The sequence below is a fragment of the Euprymna scolopes genome, chromosome 43 (assembly GCF_053919585.1).
Source record: "Euprymna scolopes isolate OS-2025 chromosome 43, ASM5391958v1, whole genome shotgun sequence".
NCBI classification, from domain to species: Eukaryota; Metazoa; Mollusca; class Cephalopoda; order Sepiida; family Sepiolidae; genus Euprymna; species Euprymna scolopes.
This window is the reverse complement of record NC_136524.1, coordinates 13,732,592-13,750,605: the sequence shown is the minus strand read 5'-3', so window position 1 is coordinate 13,750,605 and position 18,014 is coordinate 13,732,592. Positions and strand designations below refer to the sequence as shown.

The following is an 18,014-nucleotide window of genomic DNA, read 5'->3' as shown; positions in this document are numbered from 1 at the left end:
TCAGAATTTGTTTACATTGGACTTGAAAACGACCATATAGTAGTCAGCTGGAAAGCATGCCAGTGGAACAATTTCACAGGTGAACAGATTCAAGGAAAGAATCTTTGTTCATGAAATTTGCATTTAAATTTAGACACAGATAATTTAATTATTTGAGAAATTTGCATTTAAATTTAGACACAGATAATTTAATTATTTGAGAAATTTGCATTTAAATTTAGACACAGATAATTTAATTATTTGAGAAATTTGCATTTAAATTTAGACACAGATAATTTAATTATCTGAGAAATTTGCATTTAAATTTAGACACAGATAATTTAATTATTTGAGAAATTTGCATTTAAATTTAGACACAGATAATTTAATTATTTGAGAAATTTGCATTTAAATTTAGACACAGATAATTTAATTATTTGAGAAATTTGCATTTAAATTTAGACACAGATAATTTAATTATTTGAGAAATGTGCATTTAAATTTAGACACAGATAATTTGATTATTTGAGAAATTTGCATTTAAATTTAGACACAGATAATTTAATTATTTGAGAAATTTGCATTTAAATTTAGACACAGATAGAGATTGAGGGAAATTGTTGACAGATGTTGTAGCTAGACGAGTGTTTTTTGTGAAAGTTTTGCAGAGGGGGAGGGGCATAGATTGAAGCACAGATGAGCACTTGCTATTAAAATAATGGTAGGGAAGAGAAAGGCTTGTTCTGCTCTGTTCTGTGGGAAAGAGACCGCAGGGAAGGGAGAAAAGGGTACCACTTACTGCTGTTCAAAGTCGGTTTTGAACTTTGTTAAGACAATATAGGGTGCTCAGAGCATGCACTGCCCAGATATGGCAACAGTACTCCGTTTTTGGACATATCTGGATCTTATACAGGTATTGAGGATTGCATTGGGAGTTAGATACCTTCTGAAGCGGTAAAATGATGCAACCATTTTTCCGACAACCTTGGCAATTGATTTAATGGAAATCTTCCATTTCAGGTCAGAAGTAAAGATAGACCCAAAAGTTTATCAAAACAAGGAGCCTCTTTTAATGGTAGCCATTCATATGAATTAGGACAAGTGAGGATCAGAGCGTTTATGGTGAAAAGATAAAAACTTTGTTTTGGATGCATTAAAATAGAATGGAAAGAGAATTCAGTAATCTCTAGCTACTGCTCGCACAAACCTTCCAACCGAGTATTATATTAGGTTGGTGCAAAAAATGTCATTTTTTACATTCAACTCCAGTTTTATGGTGAAAAGATAAAAACTTGGTTTTGGATGGATTAAAATTAACCAGCCACTTTTTACCCCATTGCACCACATACTCAAGGTCTGAAGAGAGAAATAGAGATCTTGGTCATTGTTCACCTTTGAAGTGTTGCCATAAATTGTAATGTCATTTGCGTATATGTTACCAGATGAACTGAAAATGTGATTAGGAAGATCATTGATGAAGATAAGGAAGAGTTTGGCCCAGGATGCATCCCTAAATCATGCCAGCATTGATAATTTGAGCGTCAGACTTTTGCCCATTGACAACTACTTGTACAAACCTATCAGAAAGAGAAGATTCGATGGTTGACAAGATATTTGTAGATATTCCATAGCTGGAAGTCTTGTGGAGTAGACTTTTATGCCAAAACCTATCAAATGCCTTTGATATGTCAACGACATTTGATAGAGTTTGGTATACTGTTTGTTTTAAGAGCAAACCCCTGTTGATAGATTCACTGATCCTATGTGAAATTACAATCAGTACATCAGCTGTAGATCTTGCTGGAAAGAAACCATATTTTTTGTTGTTGAGTAGTTGACAATTTCCCCATTTAACAGAGATTCAAGCAATTTACTCATCTATTAAATCTCTGGCACAATACAGGTCTGGAACTGGGAGCATGCTTTTTTCACAAGTGCTGGCGGGAGCTCACCAAATACTCACCAGATAGCGGCGATCAGACTGGCTTTGGTGTTATGGAGGTCATGTTGGTGATGTTCTCGACGTATGATCAAACCAATTAGTTCAACGGGTTCAGGTCAGTGAGAGAAGGGTAGAAAGTCATAGCACTCCTTGTGAAGCCAAGCCTGGGTCTCTTTGGACTTGTGGGCCAATGCTGAGTACTGCGCCCAGAGTCTGCCAGCAGCCACCTGATTGTAACAGGAGATCAGCACACTTTTCAGCAGATCCAGGTACACTTTGGTGTTGACTTTCAAGCCAATTTCGAAGATGTGACCCTCACTTGAAATCACACCAAAGACTATAACAGTGGAAACTTGTCCTCAAGCATTGAACTGTCCAGATTTGCATTTGCATTCAGTGGTCCTGTTGTCATAACTTGGATCAGTAGAGAGCATGAGTTGTACAGTGGCACATCTCTGATCTCACTTATTGAACATTGTGTCACTTTCAAACATGATAGAAGGCTCCTATTGCTCTTGGGATTTGTACATATATGGCCTGCAGCAAAAAAAAAAACTGTTTTTTATGAAACGGAAATGGAATCATATATTTTTAGAGTGACAATTTTATCGTTCCACCCTGTAGAAGAGAAGGGTAATAAGAGATGAAGGAGAAAGTGAACAAAGACTATGCAAAGAGGAAAAGCCATAACATTTATCACTAATATAGTATCGAAGGGGCCCACCAGAACTTACTGCATAGTCTAAACCATTCACCAAATGGCAATAAAGCAGCCTTATTATTTTGCACCTGCTGATAGGATTGGAAGTAAATCTATCAGATAAATAATGTGAGCCCATCAGCCTTCCAAAGCCTTATTAGTGACATTCTAACAAAAATAGAATAGAAATAGAATTTAGTTATTTCTAGCTAATTCTCATATACACCTTCCAAAGCCTTATTAGTGACATCAATTTAGTTATTTCTAGCTACTGCTCATATACACCTTCCAAAGCCTTATTAGTGACATCCTAATAAAAATAGAATAGAAATAGAATTTAGTTATTTCTAGCTAATTCTCATATACACCTTCCAAAGCCTTATTAGTGACATCAATTTAGTTATTTCTAGCTACTGCTCATATACACCTTCCAAAGCCTTATTAGTGACATCCTAATAAAAATAGAATAGAAATAGAATTTAGTTATTTCTAGCTAATTCTCATATACACCTTCCAAAGCCTTATTAGTGACATCAATTTAGTTATTTCTAGCTACTGCTCATATACACCTTCCAAAGCCTTATTAGTGACATCCTAATAAAAATAGAATAGAAATAGAATTTAGTTATTTCTAGCTAATTCTCATATACACCTTCCAAAGCCTTATTAGTGACATCAATTTAGTTATTTCTAGCTACTGCTCATATACACCTTCCAAAGCCTTATTAGTGACATCCTAATAAAAATAGAATAGAAATAGAATTTAGTTATTTCTAGCTAATTCTCATATACACCTTCCAAAGCCTTATTAGTGACATTCTAACAAAAATAGAATAGAAATAGAATTTAGTTATTTCTAGCTAATTCTCATATACACCTTCCAAAGCCTTATTAGTGACATCAATTTAGTTATTTCTAGCTACTGCTCATATACACCTTCCAAAGCCTTATTAGTGACATCCTAATAAAAATAGAATAGAAATAGAATTTAGTTATTTCTAGCTAATTCTCATATACACCTTCCAAAGCCTTATTAGTGACATTCTAACAAAAATAGAATAGAAATAGAATTTAGTTATTTCTAGCTAATTCTCATATACACCTTCCAAAGCCTTATTAGTGACATTTTAACAAAAATAGAATAGAAATAGAATTTAGTTATTTCTAGCTACTGCTCATATACACCTTCCAAAGCCTTATTAGTGATATCCTAACAAAAATAGAATAGAAATAGAATTTAGTTATTTCTAGCTACTGCTCATATACACCTTCCAAAGCCTTATTAGTGATATCCTAACAAAAATACAATAGAAATAGAATTTAGTTATTTCTAGCTACTGCTCATATACACCTTCCAAAGCCTTATTAGTGACATCCTAATAAAAATAGAATAGAAATAGAATTTAGTTATTTCTAGCTAATTCGCATATACACCTTCCAAAGCCTTATTAGTGACATCAATTTAGTTATTTCTAGCTACTGCTCATATACACCTTCCAAAGCCTTATTAGTGATATCCTAACAAAAATAGAATAGAAATAGAATTTAGTTATTTCTAGCTACTGCTCACATACACCTTCCAAAGCCTTATTAGTGACATTCTAACAAAAATACAATAGAAATAGAATTTAGTTATTTCTAGCTACTGCTCATATACACCTTCCAAAGCCTTATTAGTGACATCAATTTAGTTATTTCTAGCTACTGCTCATATACACCTTCCAAAGCCTTATTAGTGACATTCTAACAAAAATACAATAGAAATAGAATTTAGTTATTTCTAGCTACTGCTCATATACACCTTCCAAAGCCTTATTAGTGACATTCTAATAAAAATACAATAGAAATAGAATTTAGTTTTTTTCTAGCTACTGCTCATATACACCTTCCAAAGCCTTATTAGTGACATTCTAACAAAAATACAATAGAAATAGAATTTAGTTATTTCTAGCTACTGCTCATATACACCTTCCAAAGCCTTATTAGTGACATCCTAATAAAAATACAATAGAAATAGAATTTAGTTATTTCTAGCTACTGCTCATATACACATTCCAAAGCCTTATTAGTGACATCCTAATAAAAATACAATAGAAATAGAATTTAGTTTTTTTCTAGCTACTGCTCATATACACCTTCCAAAGCCTTATTAGTGACATTCTAACAAAAATAGAATAGAAATAGAATTTAGTTATTTCTAGCTACTGCTCATATACACCTTCCAAAGCCTTATTAGTGACATCCTAACAAAAATACAATAGAAATAGAATTTAGTTATTTCTAGCTACTGCTCATATACACCTTCCAAAGCCTTATTAGTGACATCCTAATAAAAATAGAATAGAAATAGAATTTAGTTATTTCTAGCTACTGCTCATATACACCTTCCAAAGCCTTGTTAGTGATATCCTAATAAAAATACAATAGAAATAGAATTTAGTTATTTCTAGCTACTGCTCATATACACCTTCCAAAGCCTTATTAGTGATATCCTAACAAAAATACAATAGAAATAGAATTTAGTTATTTCTAGCTACTGCTCATATACACCTTCCAAAGCCTTATTAGTGACATCCTAACAAAAATACAATAGAAATAGAATTTAGTTATTTCTAGCTACTTCTCATATACACCTTCCAAAGCCTTATTAGTGACATCCTAACAAAAATACAATAGAAATAGAATTTAGTTATTTCTAGCTAATTCTCATATACACCTTCCAAAGCCTTATTAGTGACATCCTAATAAAAATACAATAGAAATAGAATTTAGTTATTTCTAGCTACTTCTCATATACACCTTCCAAAGCCTTATTAGTGATATCCTAACAAAAATACAATAGAAATAGAATTTAGTTATTTCTAGCTACTGCTCATATACACCTTCCAAAGCCTTATTAGTGATATCCTAACAAAAATACAATAGAAATAGAATTTAGTTATTCCTAGCTACTGCTCATATACACCTTCCAAAGCCTTATTAGTGACATCCTAATAAAAATACAATAGAAATAGAATTTAGTTATTTCTAGCTACTGCTCATATACACCTTCCAAAGCCTTATTAGTGACATTCTAATAAAAATACAATAGAAATAGAATTTAGTTATTTCTAGCTACTGCTCATATACACCTTCCAAAGCCTTATTAGTGACATTCTAATAAAAATACAATAGAAATAGAATTTAGTTATTTCTAGCTACTGCTCATATACACCGTCCAAAGCCTTATTAGTGATATCCTAACAAAAATGCAATAGAAATAGAATTTAGTTATTTCTAGCTACTGCTCATATACACCTTCCAAAGCCTTATTAGTGATATCCTAATAAAAATACAATAGAAATAGAATTTAGTTATTTCTAGCTAATTCTCATATACACCTTCCAAAGCCTTATTAGTGACATCCTAATAAAAATACAATAGAAATAGAATTTAGTTATTTCTAGCTACTGCTCATATACACCTTCCAAAGCCTTATTAGTGACATCCTAATAAAAATACAATAGAAATAGAATTTAGTTATTTCTAGCTACTGCTCATATACACCTTCCAAAGCCTTATTAGTGACATCCTAATAAAAATAGAATAGAAATAGAATTTAGTTATTTCTAGCTACTGCTCATATACACCTTCCAAAGCCTTATTAGTGATATCCTAATAAAAATACAATAGAAATAGAATTTAGTTATTTCTAGCTACTGCTCATATACACCTTCCAAAGCCTTATTAGTGATATCCTAACAAAAATACAATAGAAATAGAATTTAGTTATTTCTAGCTACTGCTCATATACACCTTCCAAAGCCTTATTAGTGACATCCTAACAAAAATACAATAGAAATAGAATTTAGTTATTTCTAGCTACTTCTCATATACACCTTCCAAAGCCTTATTAGTGACATCCTAACAAAAATACAATAGAAATAGAATTTAGTTATTTCTAGCTAATTCTCATATACACCTTCCAAAGCCTTATTAGTGACATCCTAATAAAAATACAATAGAAATAGAATTTAGTTATTTCTAGCTACTTCTCATATACACCTTCCAAAGCCTTATTAGTGATATCCTAACAAAAATACAATAGAAATAGAATTTAGTTATTTCTAGCTACTGCTCATATACACCTTCCAAAGCCTTATTAGTGATATCCTAACAAAAATACAATAGAAATAGAATTTAGTTATTCCTAGCTACTGCTCATATACACCTTCCAAAGCCTTATTAGTGACATCCTAATAAAAATACAATAGAAATAGAATTTAGTTATTTCTAGCTACTGCTCATATACACCTTCCAAAGCCTTATTAGTGACATTCTAATAAAAATACAATAGAAATAGAATTTAGTTATTTCTAGCTACTGCTCATATACACCTTCCAAAGCCTTATTAGTGACATTCTAATAAAAATACAATAGAAATAGAATTTAGTTATTTCTAGCTACTGCTCATATACACCTTCCAAAGCCTTATTAGTGATATCCTAACAAAAATGCAATAGAAATAGAATTTAGTTATTTCTAGCTACTGCTCATATACACCTTCCAAAGCCTTATTAGTGATATCCTAATAAAAATGCAATAGAAATAGAATTTAGTTATTTCTAGCTACTGCTCATATACACCTTCCAAAGCCTTATTAGTGACATTCTAACAAAAATACAATAGAAATAGAATTTAGTTATTTCTAGCTACTGCTCATATACACCTTCCAAAGCCTTATTAGTGATATCCTAATAAAAATACAATAGAAATAGAATTTAGTTATTTCTAGCTACTGCTCATATACACCTTCCAAAGCCTTATTAGTGACATCCTAACAAAAATACAATAGAAATAGAATTTAGTTATTTCTAGCTACTGCTCATATACACCTTCCAAAGCCTTATTAGTGACATCCTAACAAAAATACAATAGAAATAGAATTTAGTTATTTCTAGCTACTGCTCATATACACCTTCCAAAGCCTTATTAGTGACATCCTAACAAAAATACAATAGAAATAGAATTTAGTTATTTCTAGCTACTGCTCATATACACCTTCCAAAGCCTTATTAGTGACATCCTAATAAAAATACAATAGAAATAGAATTTAGTTATTTCTAGCTACTGCTCATATACACCTTCCAAAGCCTTATTAGTGACATCCTAATAAAAATAGAATAGAAATAGAATTTAGTTATTTCTAGCTACTGCTCATATACACCTTCCAAAGCCTTATTAGTGATATCCTAACAAAAATACAATAGAAATAGAATTTAGTTATTTCGAGCTAATTCTCATATACACCTTCCAAAGCCTTATTAGTGACATCAATTTAGTTATTTCTAGCTACTGCTCATATACACCTTCCAAAGCCTTATTAGTGACATTCTAACAAAAATACAATAGAAATAGAATTTAGTTATTTCTAGCTACTGCTCATATACACCTTCCAAAGCCTTATTAGTGACATCAATTTAGTTATTTCTAGCTACTGCTCATATACACCTTCCAAAGCCTTATTAGTGACATTCTAACAAAAATACAATAGAAATAGAATTTAGTTATTTCTAGCTACTGCTCATATACAACTTCCAAAGCCTTATTAGTGCCATTCTAACAAAAATAGAATAGAAATAGAATTTAGTTATTTCTAGCTACTGCTCATATACACCTTCCAAAGCCTTATTAGTGACATCCTAATAAAAATACAATAGAAATAGAATTTAGTTTTTTTCTAGCTACTGCTCATATACACCTTCCAAAGCCTTATTAGTGCCATTCTAACAAAAATAGAATAGAAATAGAATTTAGTTATTCATAGCTACTTCTCATATACACCTTCCAAAGCCTTATTAGTGCCATTCTAACAAAAATAGAATAGAAATAGAATTTAGTTATTTCTAGCTACTGCTCATATACACCTTCCAAAGCCTTATTAGTGACATCAATTTAGTTATTTCTAGCTACTGCTCATATACAACTTCCAAGCCTTATTAGTGCCATTCTTACAAAAATAGAATAGAAATAGAATTTAGTCATTTCTAACTACTGGTCAGACAAACTGCCAACTGAGTAGATATTACCCCTTTGTTGGAAACATCACTCATTTTCTAAAGATGAGGACTGAAAGACAAAATAGGAAAAGCAAATGTTTCACCTAGCTACCTTTAATAAAAACTTTTTTTAAAAAATATGGCAAATTTTGTAATAACCATGAATTAAAATAAATTTGATATAACTTACAAAACCATTCTGTTTCAAACTAATCCATGTCCATGGCTAATTCTTAGATGCCTGGACACATTATATATAGGTTTCTTGATGGTATTTAGTTGTTGGTAGGAGGAGGAGTGTGGTTCTGAATCTCAACTGATTTTTTTTTCTTGAATATTGTATCAAAACATAAGTATGTTTAAAAACTTCTTTTTTTTTTATATTCTAGCATTGCAAAAAGAAAAACTTATGTTTTAATAAAAAAATTACAATTAAAACATAAATTAAAGGAAATAGATAAAACTGAGTGAGAAAAAGTTCAAGAATTTTTGGGAAGATATTTACAACAGCTAAAAAAAGAGTGGATCAATGAAAAAGAAAAATTAGTTATTCACTAATATCACCTTAAGCCGAACAAACCTCTCAACACATTATCTTAGGATCTATGTCATACAAATAATTTCACAAACTAATAATAAACTCCTAACCCTAACACCTTGCCTACTCCACACATGCAACAAGAATGAAATTGTTAAACCCCAATATACATGGTACACAAAAATGATAATCAAACTTAATGGAGATTAAAACACTTAATTTGCCCGTATGACTGATTTCCATCACGTCTTTGGATAAGCAAACATATTTACAGCAAAACCTCTACCAGCTCACAAAACAACAGACATTGGCCATTCTAAACATACCATTAGACAATGCATTAAATCTTTTCAAATTATGCCAATTCTACCTTTAGTCATTTATAATTTAATACTTTTTAACATTTATTTAAATATTTATTTATTTATTTTACAGAAAGGGGAAGAAGAACCTGCACGCACTCCCAGCTGTTCTAGTTCTTCATATTATTATCAACCCAGTAAAAAGACACGACCCAAGATATCAACACTGCATGTGGACATTATTGGAAGCAGTTTTTGGAAAGAACACTCTAATTTACTACAATGTTAACTTGGAGAAACTCCATGTTAACTCTGAAGAAAGAAAAAAACAAAGACAAAAAAATAAAATAAAGAGAATGAATACATTCCTATGATATTTTTTACTAAGTGCTTTTTTTTCTTAACACACACACACACACACACACATATATATATGAAAAATGAAAATTGTTTCATCAACATTTCGTTTTTGTTCCAAGATTTTTCTCAAAATGATGATTTGAAAGGAAAACATAGAAATTAAAATTTGCATATATCTGGTGTGTCTATTACCTGGTAAGAATTTTTTCTCTTTTTCTCCCAGAGGATTTTCTTTTACTTTTAAAAAAAAATTTGGTGTAAAATAGCTTGGATCTAAATTTACATTCTGTTTGGTTAGCCCATATTCTTCCCATGATGCACCGCATATTTAAAAATTTTGATTACTATGTTTTTTTTTGTTTTTTTTTTTTTAATCAATCATCTTGAGGAAGTCTTGTAATGAGGATTAAATGTTGATGATCATTTAAGCAGTTGTATAACTCTAAATTAATAATGAATCACAGAATTAATTACATTTTGCTATTTCTGTTGGGTGGAAAGAAATGCAATAGAGTGTGCATCATTATTATAGCATAATGTTTATTTATGAATTTTTACACAAGTTTTAATCACATAGTGCCAATGATTTTGTGAACAACAGCAGTCTGATGAAAGAACTGTGGCCTTAAATCTGATTCATCGTTCTTCAGTTATATTTTTTAATTGACAGGTGTAAGAAGATGCTGGAAGTAGAAAAGCAATAAAATTTCCAGTCTGTGTATGTGCATATATATATATATATTACAACCAGGCAATGCTTACTATTATACTACTATATTACATACATATATACATATACTAATAAGCATTGCCTAGTTGTAAAATATGCATAAATATTATATTTTAATTAATGCAGATTTCTTATTTATTATAAGCAGAAATACTGTAGGTATTAAACGTAACGTTATATTCTTTTTAAAAAAATGAAGTAAAAAAATGGAAAGAAACTGAGATACGTGCATGCGAATTTTATGCTTTTTTCTAAACTGTTTACTTCTCGTAAGTAAAGAAAAAAAAATACTTGAGCTGAAATCAAAACCAAAACCTAAAGACAGTGAGTCAAGTACAATAACTATGAGACCAGAATGACGTGATCTTTAAAAAGTGTAAATTAAATAAACTAGTTAATTAGCAAACTACAAAAATTATATATCACATTGATAGGGAGAATTAAATGAGAGAATACTTCTCCATTTTATGTTTTTATTTATCATGTTTTTCACCTTTTAAAAATAATTACCATGTCTCCTTCTCTAACATCAGGAGTCTACGTTCTAACCTTCCAGAGGTTGAAACCCAATTACAGGAGACTAAACCAGACATATTATTTCTAAGCAAAACTGGCATTGGACAGACTATTTCCCTAGATGAGTTCGTAATTAAAAGATACTCTAATTTAACTACCAAATCTGACTCCCAAGATCGCCATGGGCATGGAATATGTGCCTATATTAAAGATGGCTTTCCATGTGGTAGGGACATCTCCAGAGAAGATCCTAATTTACCCTATATGTGCTTCCGGGTTGCACTTGCTCAAACTACTGCATTTATATTTGCTCTCTATCGCCTCCACAACAGCGGAGTTACTATCTTTAAAAGCATATCTGAGAAAATTGACAAAGTCCTATCTGCTTATCCTTCAGCTAATATTCATGTCTGTGGAGACTTTAATGCTCACAATGTGGAATGGTTAACTCACTCAAACAAGATCGATGATGAGGGGAGGTTCTGTCATGATTTCTCCATTGCTTATGACCTCACTCAGATTGTTCACGATCCCACCAGTATGCAAGTAGTCTCCTAGACCTTTTTCTTACAACTTGCCCCAAACTGTGTTCAGCTTCTGTTCTGTCTCCACTTGGATCTTCCGATTACTCTGTTGTATCAGTTAAGATAAAAATGAAATGTAATAAATCCTCAGATGTACCTCTCCATCGTACAGTATATTGATACGCTATGGCTGACTGGGATAGCTTCCGTACATTTATATCAGATCTACCTCTGCGTTCCATGTTTAAAAAGGATGTGTCCTCTATAGTATCAGACCTGACAGAATGGTTAATTGTAGGTATAGACCGTTTCATACCCTTGAAAAAATTCCAGCAAAAACCTAACAGCCAGCTGTGGCAGCCGTGGTTCTCTCCAGAATGTGCTGCTGCCATTGCGCACAGAAATCACCTTTTTCATTGCTTCCAATGTAATAGATGTACTGAGACTAAAGCCGCTATCAGGACTGCCAGCAACCATTGTAAGAAAGTAATAAAGAATGCAAGAGAGTTGTATGCTCAGTCCGTCAAGTCCAAAGTAGCTGAGCAGCGGCTTGGTTCCCACCAGTTTTGGCAAATAGCAAACAGAATCCTGAACAGAAGCGTGTGCTCTATCCCAACTCTCATAAATGGACCTGGGGTCATCTCGTCAACATCAGACAAAGCCAAGAACTTTGCAGCTAATTCTACCCTTTGTGACCAAGGCCGCCAACCTCCAATATTTCCTCCTGTATCAGAAAACATGCTATGTGATATACAAATATGTGTACGTGATGTTGCCAAGCTAATCAAAAACCTTGATTCCAGTAAAGCAATCGGCCCTGACAGTATTCCAATTATAGTACTCAAAAGACTTCAACCAGAACTAGCGCCCATACTTACAAAACTGTTTAAACGTTGTCTTAAGAAGAATTGCTTTCCATCAACTGGGAAAATCTCATCAGTATGCCCTGTATTAAAGAATTCAGGTAATAAGTCATCTCCCTCTCAGTACAGGCCAATAAGTCTGTGCGTCATGAGTAAGTTGCTGGAATCTGTGTTAAATAGAGAAGTAATCAACCATCTCAACAAAAATAATCTTCTTAGTAATACACAATATGGTTTCCATTCTGCTAGATCTACAGTAGATGTGCTTACAGTTATATCTCATAGGATTAGTGAATCTCTCAATGGAGGTAACCTTTCTAGGGCAATTGCTCTTGACATATCAAAGGCCTTTGATAGAGTATGGCATAAAGGTTTACTTCGCAAGATCTCCAGCTACGGTAAATTCATCTTTTTAAAGTAAAATTAAAAACTTATATAATAAAAAATAATAAATAATTAAAAATAAATAAAATACATAATATAATACTAAAAATATTACTTTACAATTAGAATATAAAAATGTTCTTTTTTAGCCTAGCTGAAGACTTCTAAAAAATTGAACAGAAAATATTCTTTTCTGTTCGCTTCGAGATTTTAATGTCAAGATCTCCAGCTGGAAATGTCTTCTCAATTATTAAATCTTTTCTCTCTAATAGGTTCATAAGAGTAGTGATGGGCAGAAATCAGAAGCTCTCAGTATTAATGCTGGAGTCTCTCATAGGTCCATCCTGGGGCCAACTCTCTTCCTGATCTACATTAATGATCTTCCAAATCACATCCTTACATCATTCGTAGGCATTTATGCTGATGACACTACTATCTATGTTAGCACATCTAAGACCGTAAACGACCAAGTTCTCTCTGATTCTCTCTCCTCTGATCTTGAGCAAGTGGTTCAATGAGGAAAGAGGTGGCTTGTTACTTTTAATGTATTTAAAACCATTCTTTACATCATCAACACTCTGATCCCCATCTGCCATCAGTTTAAAATATAATTAGAATTTATATTTTTAAAGTAAAATTACAAATTTATATTTTAAATTAAAATAAAAATTTATATTTCAAAATAAAATAAAAATTTATATTTTTTTAAAATATAAATTTTATAAATAAAAAATTATATTTTGAAGTAATAATTTATATTTTGAAGTAAAATAAAAATTTATATTTTTAAAGTAAAATAAAAAAATTCATGTTTTTAAAGTAAAATAAAAAAGAATTCATCTTTTTAAAGTAAAATTAAAAACTTATATAATAAAATAAAATATAATAAAAAATAATAAATAATTAAAAATAAATAAAATACATAATATAATACTAAAAATATTACTTTACAATTAGAATATAAAAATGTTCTTTTTTAGCCTAGCTGAAGACTTCTAAAAAATTGAACAGAAAATATTCTTTTCTGTTCGCTTCGAGAAGATTTTAAACTAAAAGTGTTCTATTTTAGTTGATTCTACTATAAATAGTTGTTGAATGCGATTGTTATTTTCTTTTTTTTTACAAAGAGTTACCACTTATCAAGGCCTAGAGGTCATTCGAGGTTAAGGGTTAATGAATGGTCGAGGGGGAACATGTAGTTATGATTAATGACCTGCTCTAAGAAGGGATACATCTGGGTCACCTCTCTAATCGTAACTGACCAAGACACAAGGAATGAAAAAATTCCGGTCGTAAAGAGAAAACTGAACATAGCCTATGACCTCACCCAGATTGTTCACGAACCCAACCGTGTGCCCGATACTTCCGGTCAGTACGCTAGCCTTCTAGACCGTTTTCTCACAACTTCCCCTGAGCTATGTTCATGTTCTGTTTTGTCTCCTCAAGGATCTTCCGACCACTCTGTTGTATCAGTTAAGATAAAAACGAAATGCAATGTCTTCAGATGTACCTCTTCCGTACATTTATATCTGATCTACCACTGCATTCCACATTTAAAAAGGATGTGTTCTCCATAGTATTGGACCTGACCGAATGGTTAATTGTAGGCATACCATCAAAAAATTCCAACAAAACTCTAACAGCCAGCCATGGTTCTCCTCAGAATGCGCTGCTGCCATCGCATACAGAAATCATTTTTTCCATAGCTCCCAACGTAATAGATGCACTGAGACTAAAGCTGCTTTCAGGCTTGCCAGCAACCACTGTAAAAGAGTAATAAAAAATGCAAGAGAGCTATATGCTCAGTCTGTTAAAATCCAAAGTAGCTAAACAGAAGCGTGTGTTCTATCCCAACCATCATCAATGGACCTGAGGTCATCTCGTCAGCATCAGACAAAGCCAAACTCTTTACCAAGAACTTTACAGCTAATTCTACCCTTTGCGATCAAGGCCGCCAACCCCCAATATTACCTCCTGTATCAGAAACCATGCTATGTGATATACAAATATCTGTACGTGATGTTGCCAAGCTAATCAAAAACCTTGATTCCATTAAAGCAACTGGCCCAGACGGCATTCCAATTATAGTGCTGAAAAAGCTTCAACCAGAACTTGCCCCCATACTTACAAAACTGTTTAAATTTTTTAAGGAGAAGTGCTTCCCAACACCCTGGAAAATCTCATCTGTATGCCCTGTATTTAAGAATTCAGGTGATAAGTCGTCTCCCTCTCAGTACAAACCAATAAGTCTTCTGTGTGTCATGAGTAAGATGCTGGAATCCATATTAAATAGAAAAGTAGTCAACCACCTCAACAGAAACAACTTTTTTAGTGACATGCAATATGGTTTCTGTTCTGCCAGATCTACAACAGATGTGCTAACAGTTATATCTCATAGGATTAGCGAATCTCTTGACAAATGCTTTCTGACTAGGGCAATTGCTCTTGACATATCAAAGGCCTTCGATAAGGTATGGCATAAGGGCCTACTTCACAAGATTTCCAGCTATGATATAACTGGAAATCTTTTCTCAATCATTAAATCTTTTCTCTCTGATAAGCTCATAAGAGTAGTAGTTGATGGGCAGAAATCAGAGGCCCACAGTATTAATGCTGGAGTCCCTCAAGGGTCCATCCTGGGCCCAACTCTCTTCCTGATCTACGTCAATGATCTCCCAAAACACATACTTAAATCATTTGTTGACATCTATGCTGATAACACAACCATCTATGGCAACACATCAAAGGCTGTAAATGACAATGTTCTCACTGATTCTCTCTCCTCTGATCTTGAGCACTTAAGATCAGAGGAGAGAGAATCAGAGAGAACTTTGTCATTTACAGCCTTTGATGTGTTGCCATAGATGAGGTTTTCCAGGGTGTTGGAAAGCACTTCTCCTTAAGGCAACGCTTAAACAGTTTTGTAAGTATGGCAGCAAGTTCTGGTTGAAGCTTTTTTAACACTATAATTGGAATGCTGTCAGGGCCGGTTGCTTTACTGGAATCAAGGTTCTTGATTAGCTTGGTGACCTCACGCACAGATATTTGTATGTTACCTAGTGTGTTGTGTGTTATAGGACGAAATACGGGAAGTTGATGGCCTTCGTTACAAAGGATAGAATTAGCTGCAAAGTTCTTGGCAAATAGTTTGGCCTTGTCTGATGCTGACTAGATGACCTCAGGTCCATGGATAATGGTTGGGATAGAACGCACGCTTCTGTTCAGGATCCTATTTGTTATTTGTCAAAACTGGCGGGAACCAAGCCACTGCTCAGCTACTTTGGATTTTAACAGACTGAGCATATAGCTCTCTTGCATTTTTTATTACTATTTACAGTGGTTGCTGGCAGTCCTGAAAGCTGCTTTAGTCTCAGTACATCTATTACGTTGGTAGCTATGGAAAAAATGATTTCTGTGCGCAATGGGAGCAGCACATTCTGGGGAGAACCATGGCTGGCTGTTAGGTTTTTGTTGGAATTTTTGGGATGTTATGAATCGGTCTCTGCCTAAAATTAACCATTCAGTGAGGTCTGATACTATAGAGGACACATCCTTTTTAAACATGAAATACAGGTGTAGATCAGATATAAATGTACAGAAGCTATCCCAGTCAGCCATAGATTATCGGTATACAATACGGTGGAGAGGTACATCTGAAGACTTATTACATTTCATTTTTATCTTAACTGATATAACGGAGTGGTCGGAGGATCCCAGAGGAGATAGAACGGAACATGAACATAGCTCAGAGGAAGTTGTGAGAAAAAGGTCTAGAAGGCTTGCATACTGACTGGTAGCATCGGGCACACGGTTGGGTTCGTGAACAATCTGGGTGAGGTCATAGGCAATGGCAAAATCATGACAGAGCCTCCCCTCATCATCTGTCTTATTTGAGTGGGTCAGCCATTCCACATTGTGGACATTGAAGTTACCGCAAATGGGAATGTTAGCCGAGGGATGAGCAGACAGGATGTGGTCAATTTTCTCAGATATACTCTTAAAGATAGTAACTCCGCTGTTGTGGGGGTGATAGAGGACAAATATGAATACGGTGGTGTAAGTGCAACCCGGAAGCACATATAAGGTAAATTTGGGTCTTCTCTGGAGATATCTCTATCACCCGGGAAGCCATCTTTAATGTAGGCACATGACGATCTTGGAGGTGAGATTTAGATGGTTAGAGTATCCTTTAATTATGAACTCATCTAGGCCCTGTGCCAGTTTCGCTTAGGAAGAATATGTCCCATTTCATCTCCTGTAATTGGGTTTCAACCTCTGGAAGGTTGGAACGTAGATCCCTGATGTTGGAGAAGGAGACATGGTAGTAGGGGTCTACGTTGGAGGATGGGGTTCTAGGTTTATTTGTGTTTTTTTCTGGAGATATTTCATGGTGAGATTTTGGGATTTGTGGAACAGGTCGGCATACTTGGTTAGAGCAGTACAGAGAGGGAAAGTAAGAGAGAAAAGACTGGAAGATGTTTTTTTTTTGTAGCACATAAGGTAAAGCCGTAACAATTACCCACTAGTATGGCATTGAGAAGCCCCAACAGAGACTACTGCATGGTCCAGAATCCATTCACCAAATGGCAATATAGCAGCCCCAGTACTTTGCACCTGCTGATAGGACAGCCTCCTTAGTGGTTAATCCAAGGTTCGGGTCCCTGACTATCAGGCGGATAACGTCAGCCCAGATGAAACGGTTACCTCCACTAGTGACATGGCCACAAGATAGACATAGAAGCAGAAAAAATTCCGACATCTCAGACTACTGTTCACGAAGTACTATCGACCTGGAAAGCAGCTTTTTCTTCACCCTTTGTCAGAAAAATCACTCATTGGAAATGAGGATTGAAGGACAAAAAAGGGGAAGCAAGAGTTACTGGAACTGCCGATAACACATCCACATGCATTATCTACTCTCCATGACATATTTTAAGTATTATATTATTATATTTAAATATATTAATAAATATTTTTTTATATTAATATTTATGTAAGGAATTGTAATTTCTTCGTATTTTGAAAATATGTCCTCTCATGACATTATTAACAAAAGTATGATTTTCAAATTTTCTAAAATTTCTTAATTTCTCTGGAATGAATTCATATGCATTTAGTTAGTTATGCAGTTAGATACA

General features: G+C 33.4%; 1 protein-coding gene across 5 annotated transcripts in view; it reads left to right on the top strand.

The window, feature by feature from the left end:
- The window catches only part of LOC145268199 (putative tRNA(His) guanylyltransferase), a 108,974-nt gene extending 99,101 nt beyond the window's left edge, over positions 1–9,873 (top strand). For all 5 annotated transcript variants that reach the window (XM_080123457.1, XM_080123456.1, XM_080123460.1 and 2 more), the window contains one exon: positions 9,633–9,873. In XM_080123457.1, the coding sequence (XP_079979583.1) occupies positions 9,633–9,788 (156 nt within the window). In that variant the 3' untranslated portion in view covers positions 9,789–9,873. The remainder of the gene's footprint in view (positions 1–9,632) is intronic.
- The last annotated feature ends 8,141 nt before the right edge of the window (positions 9,874–18,014 follow it).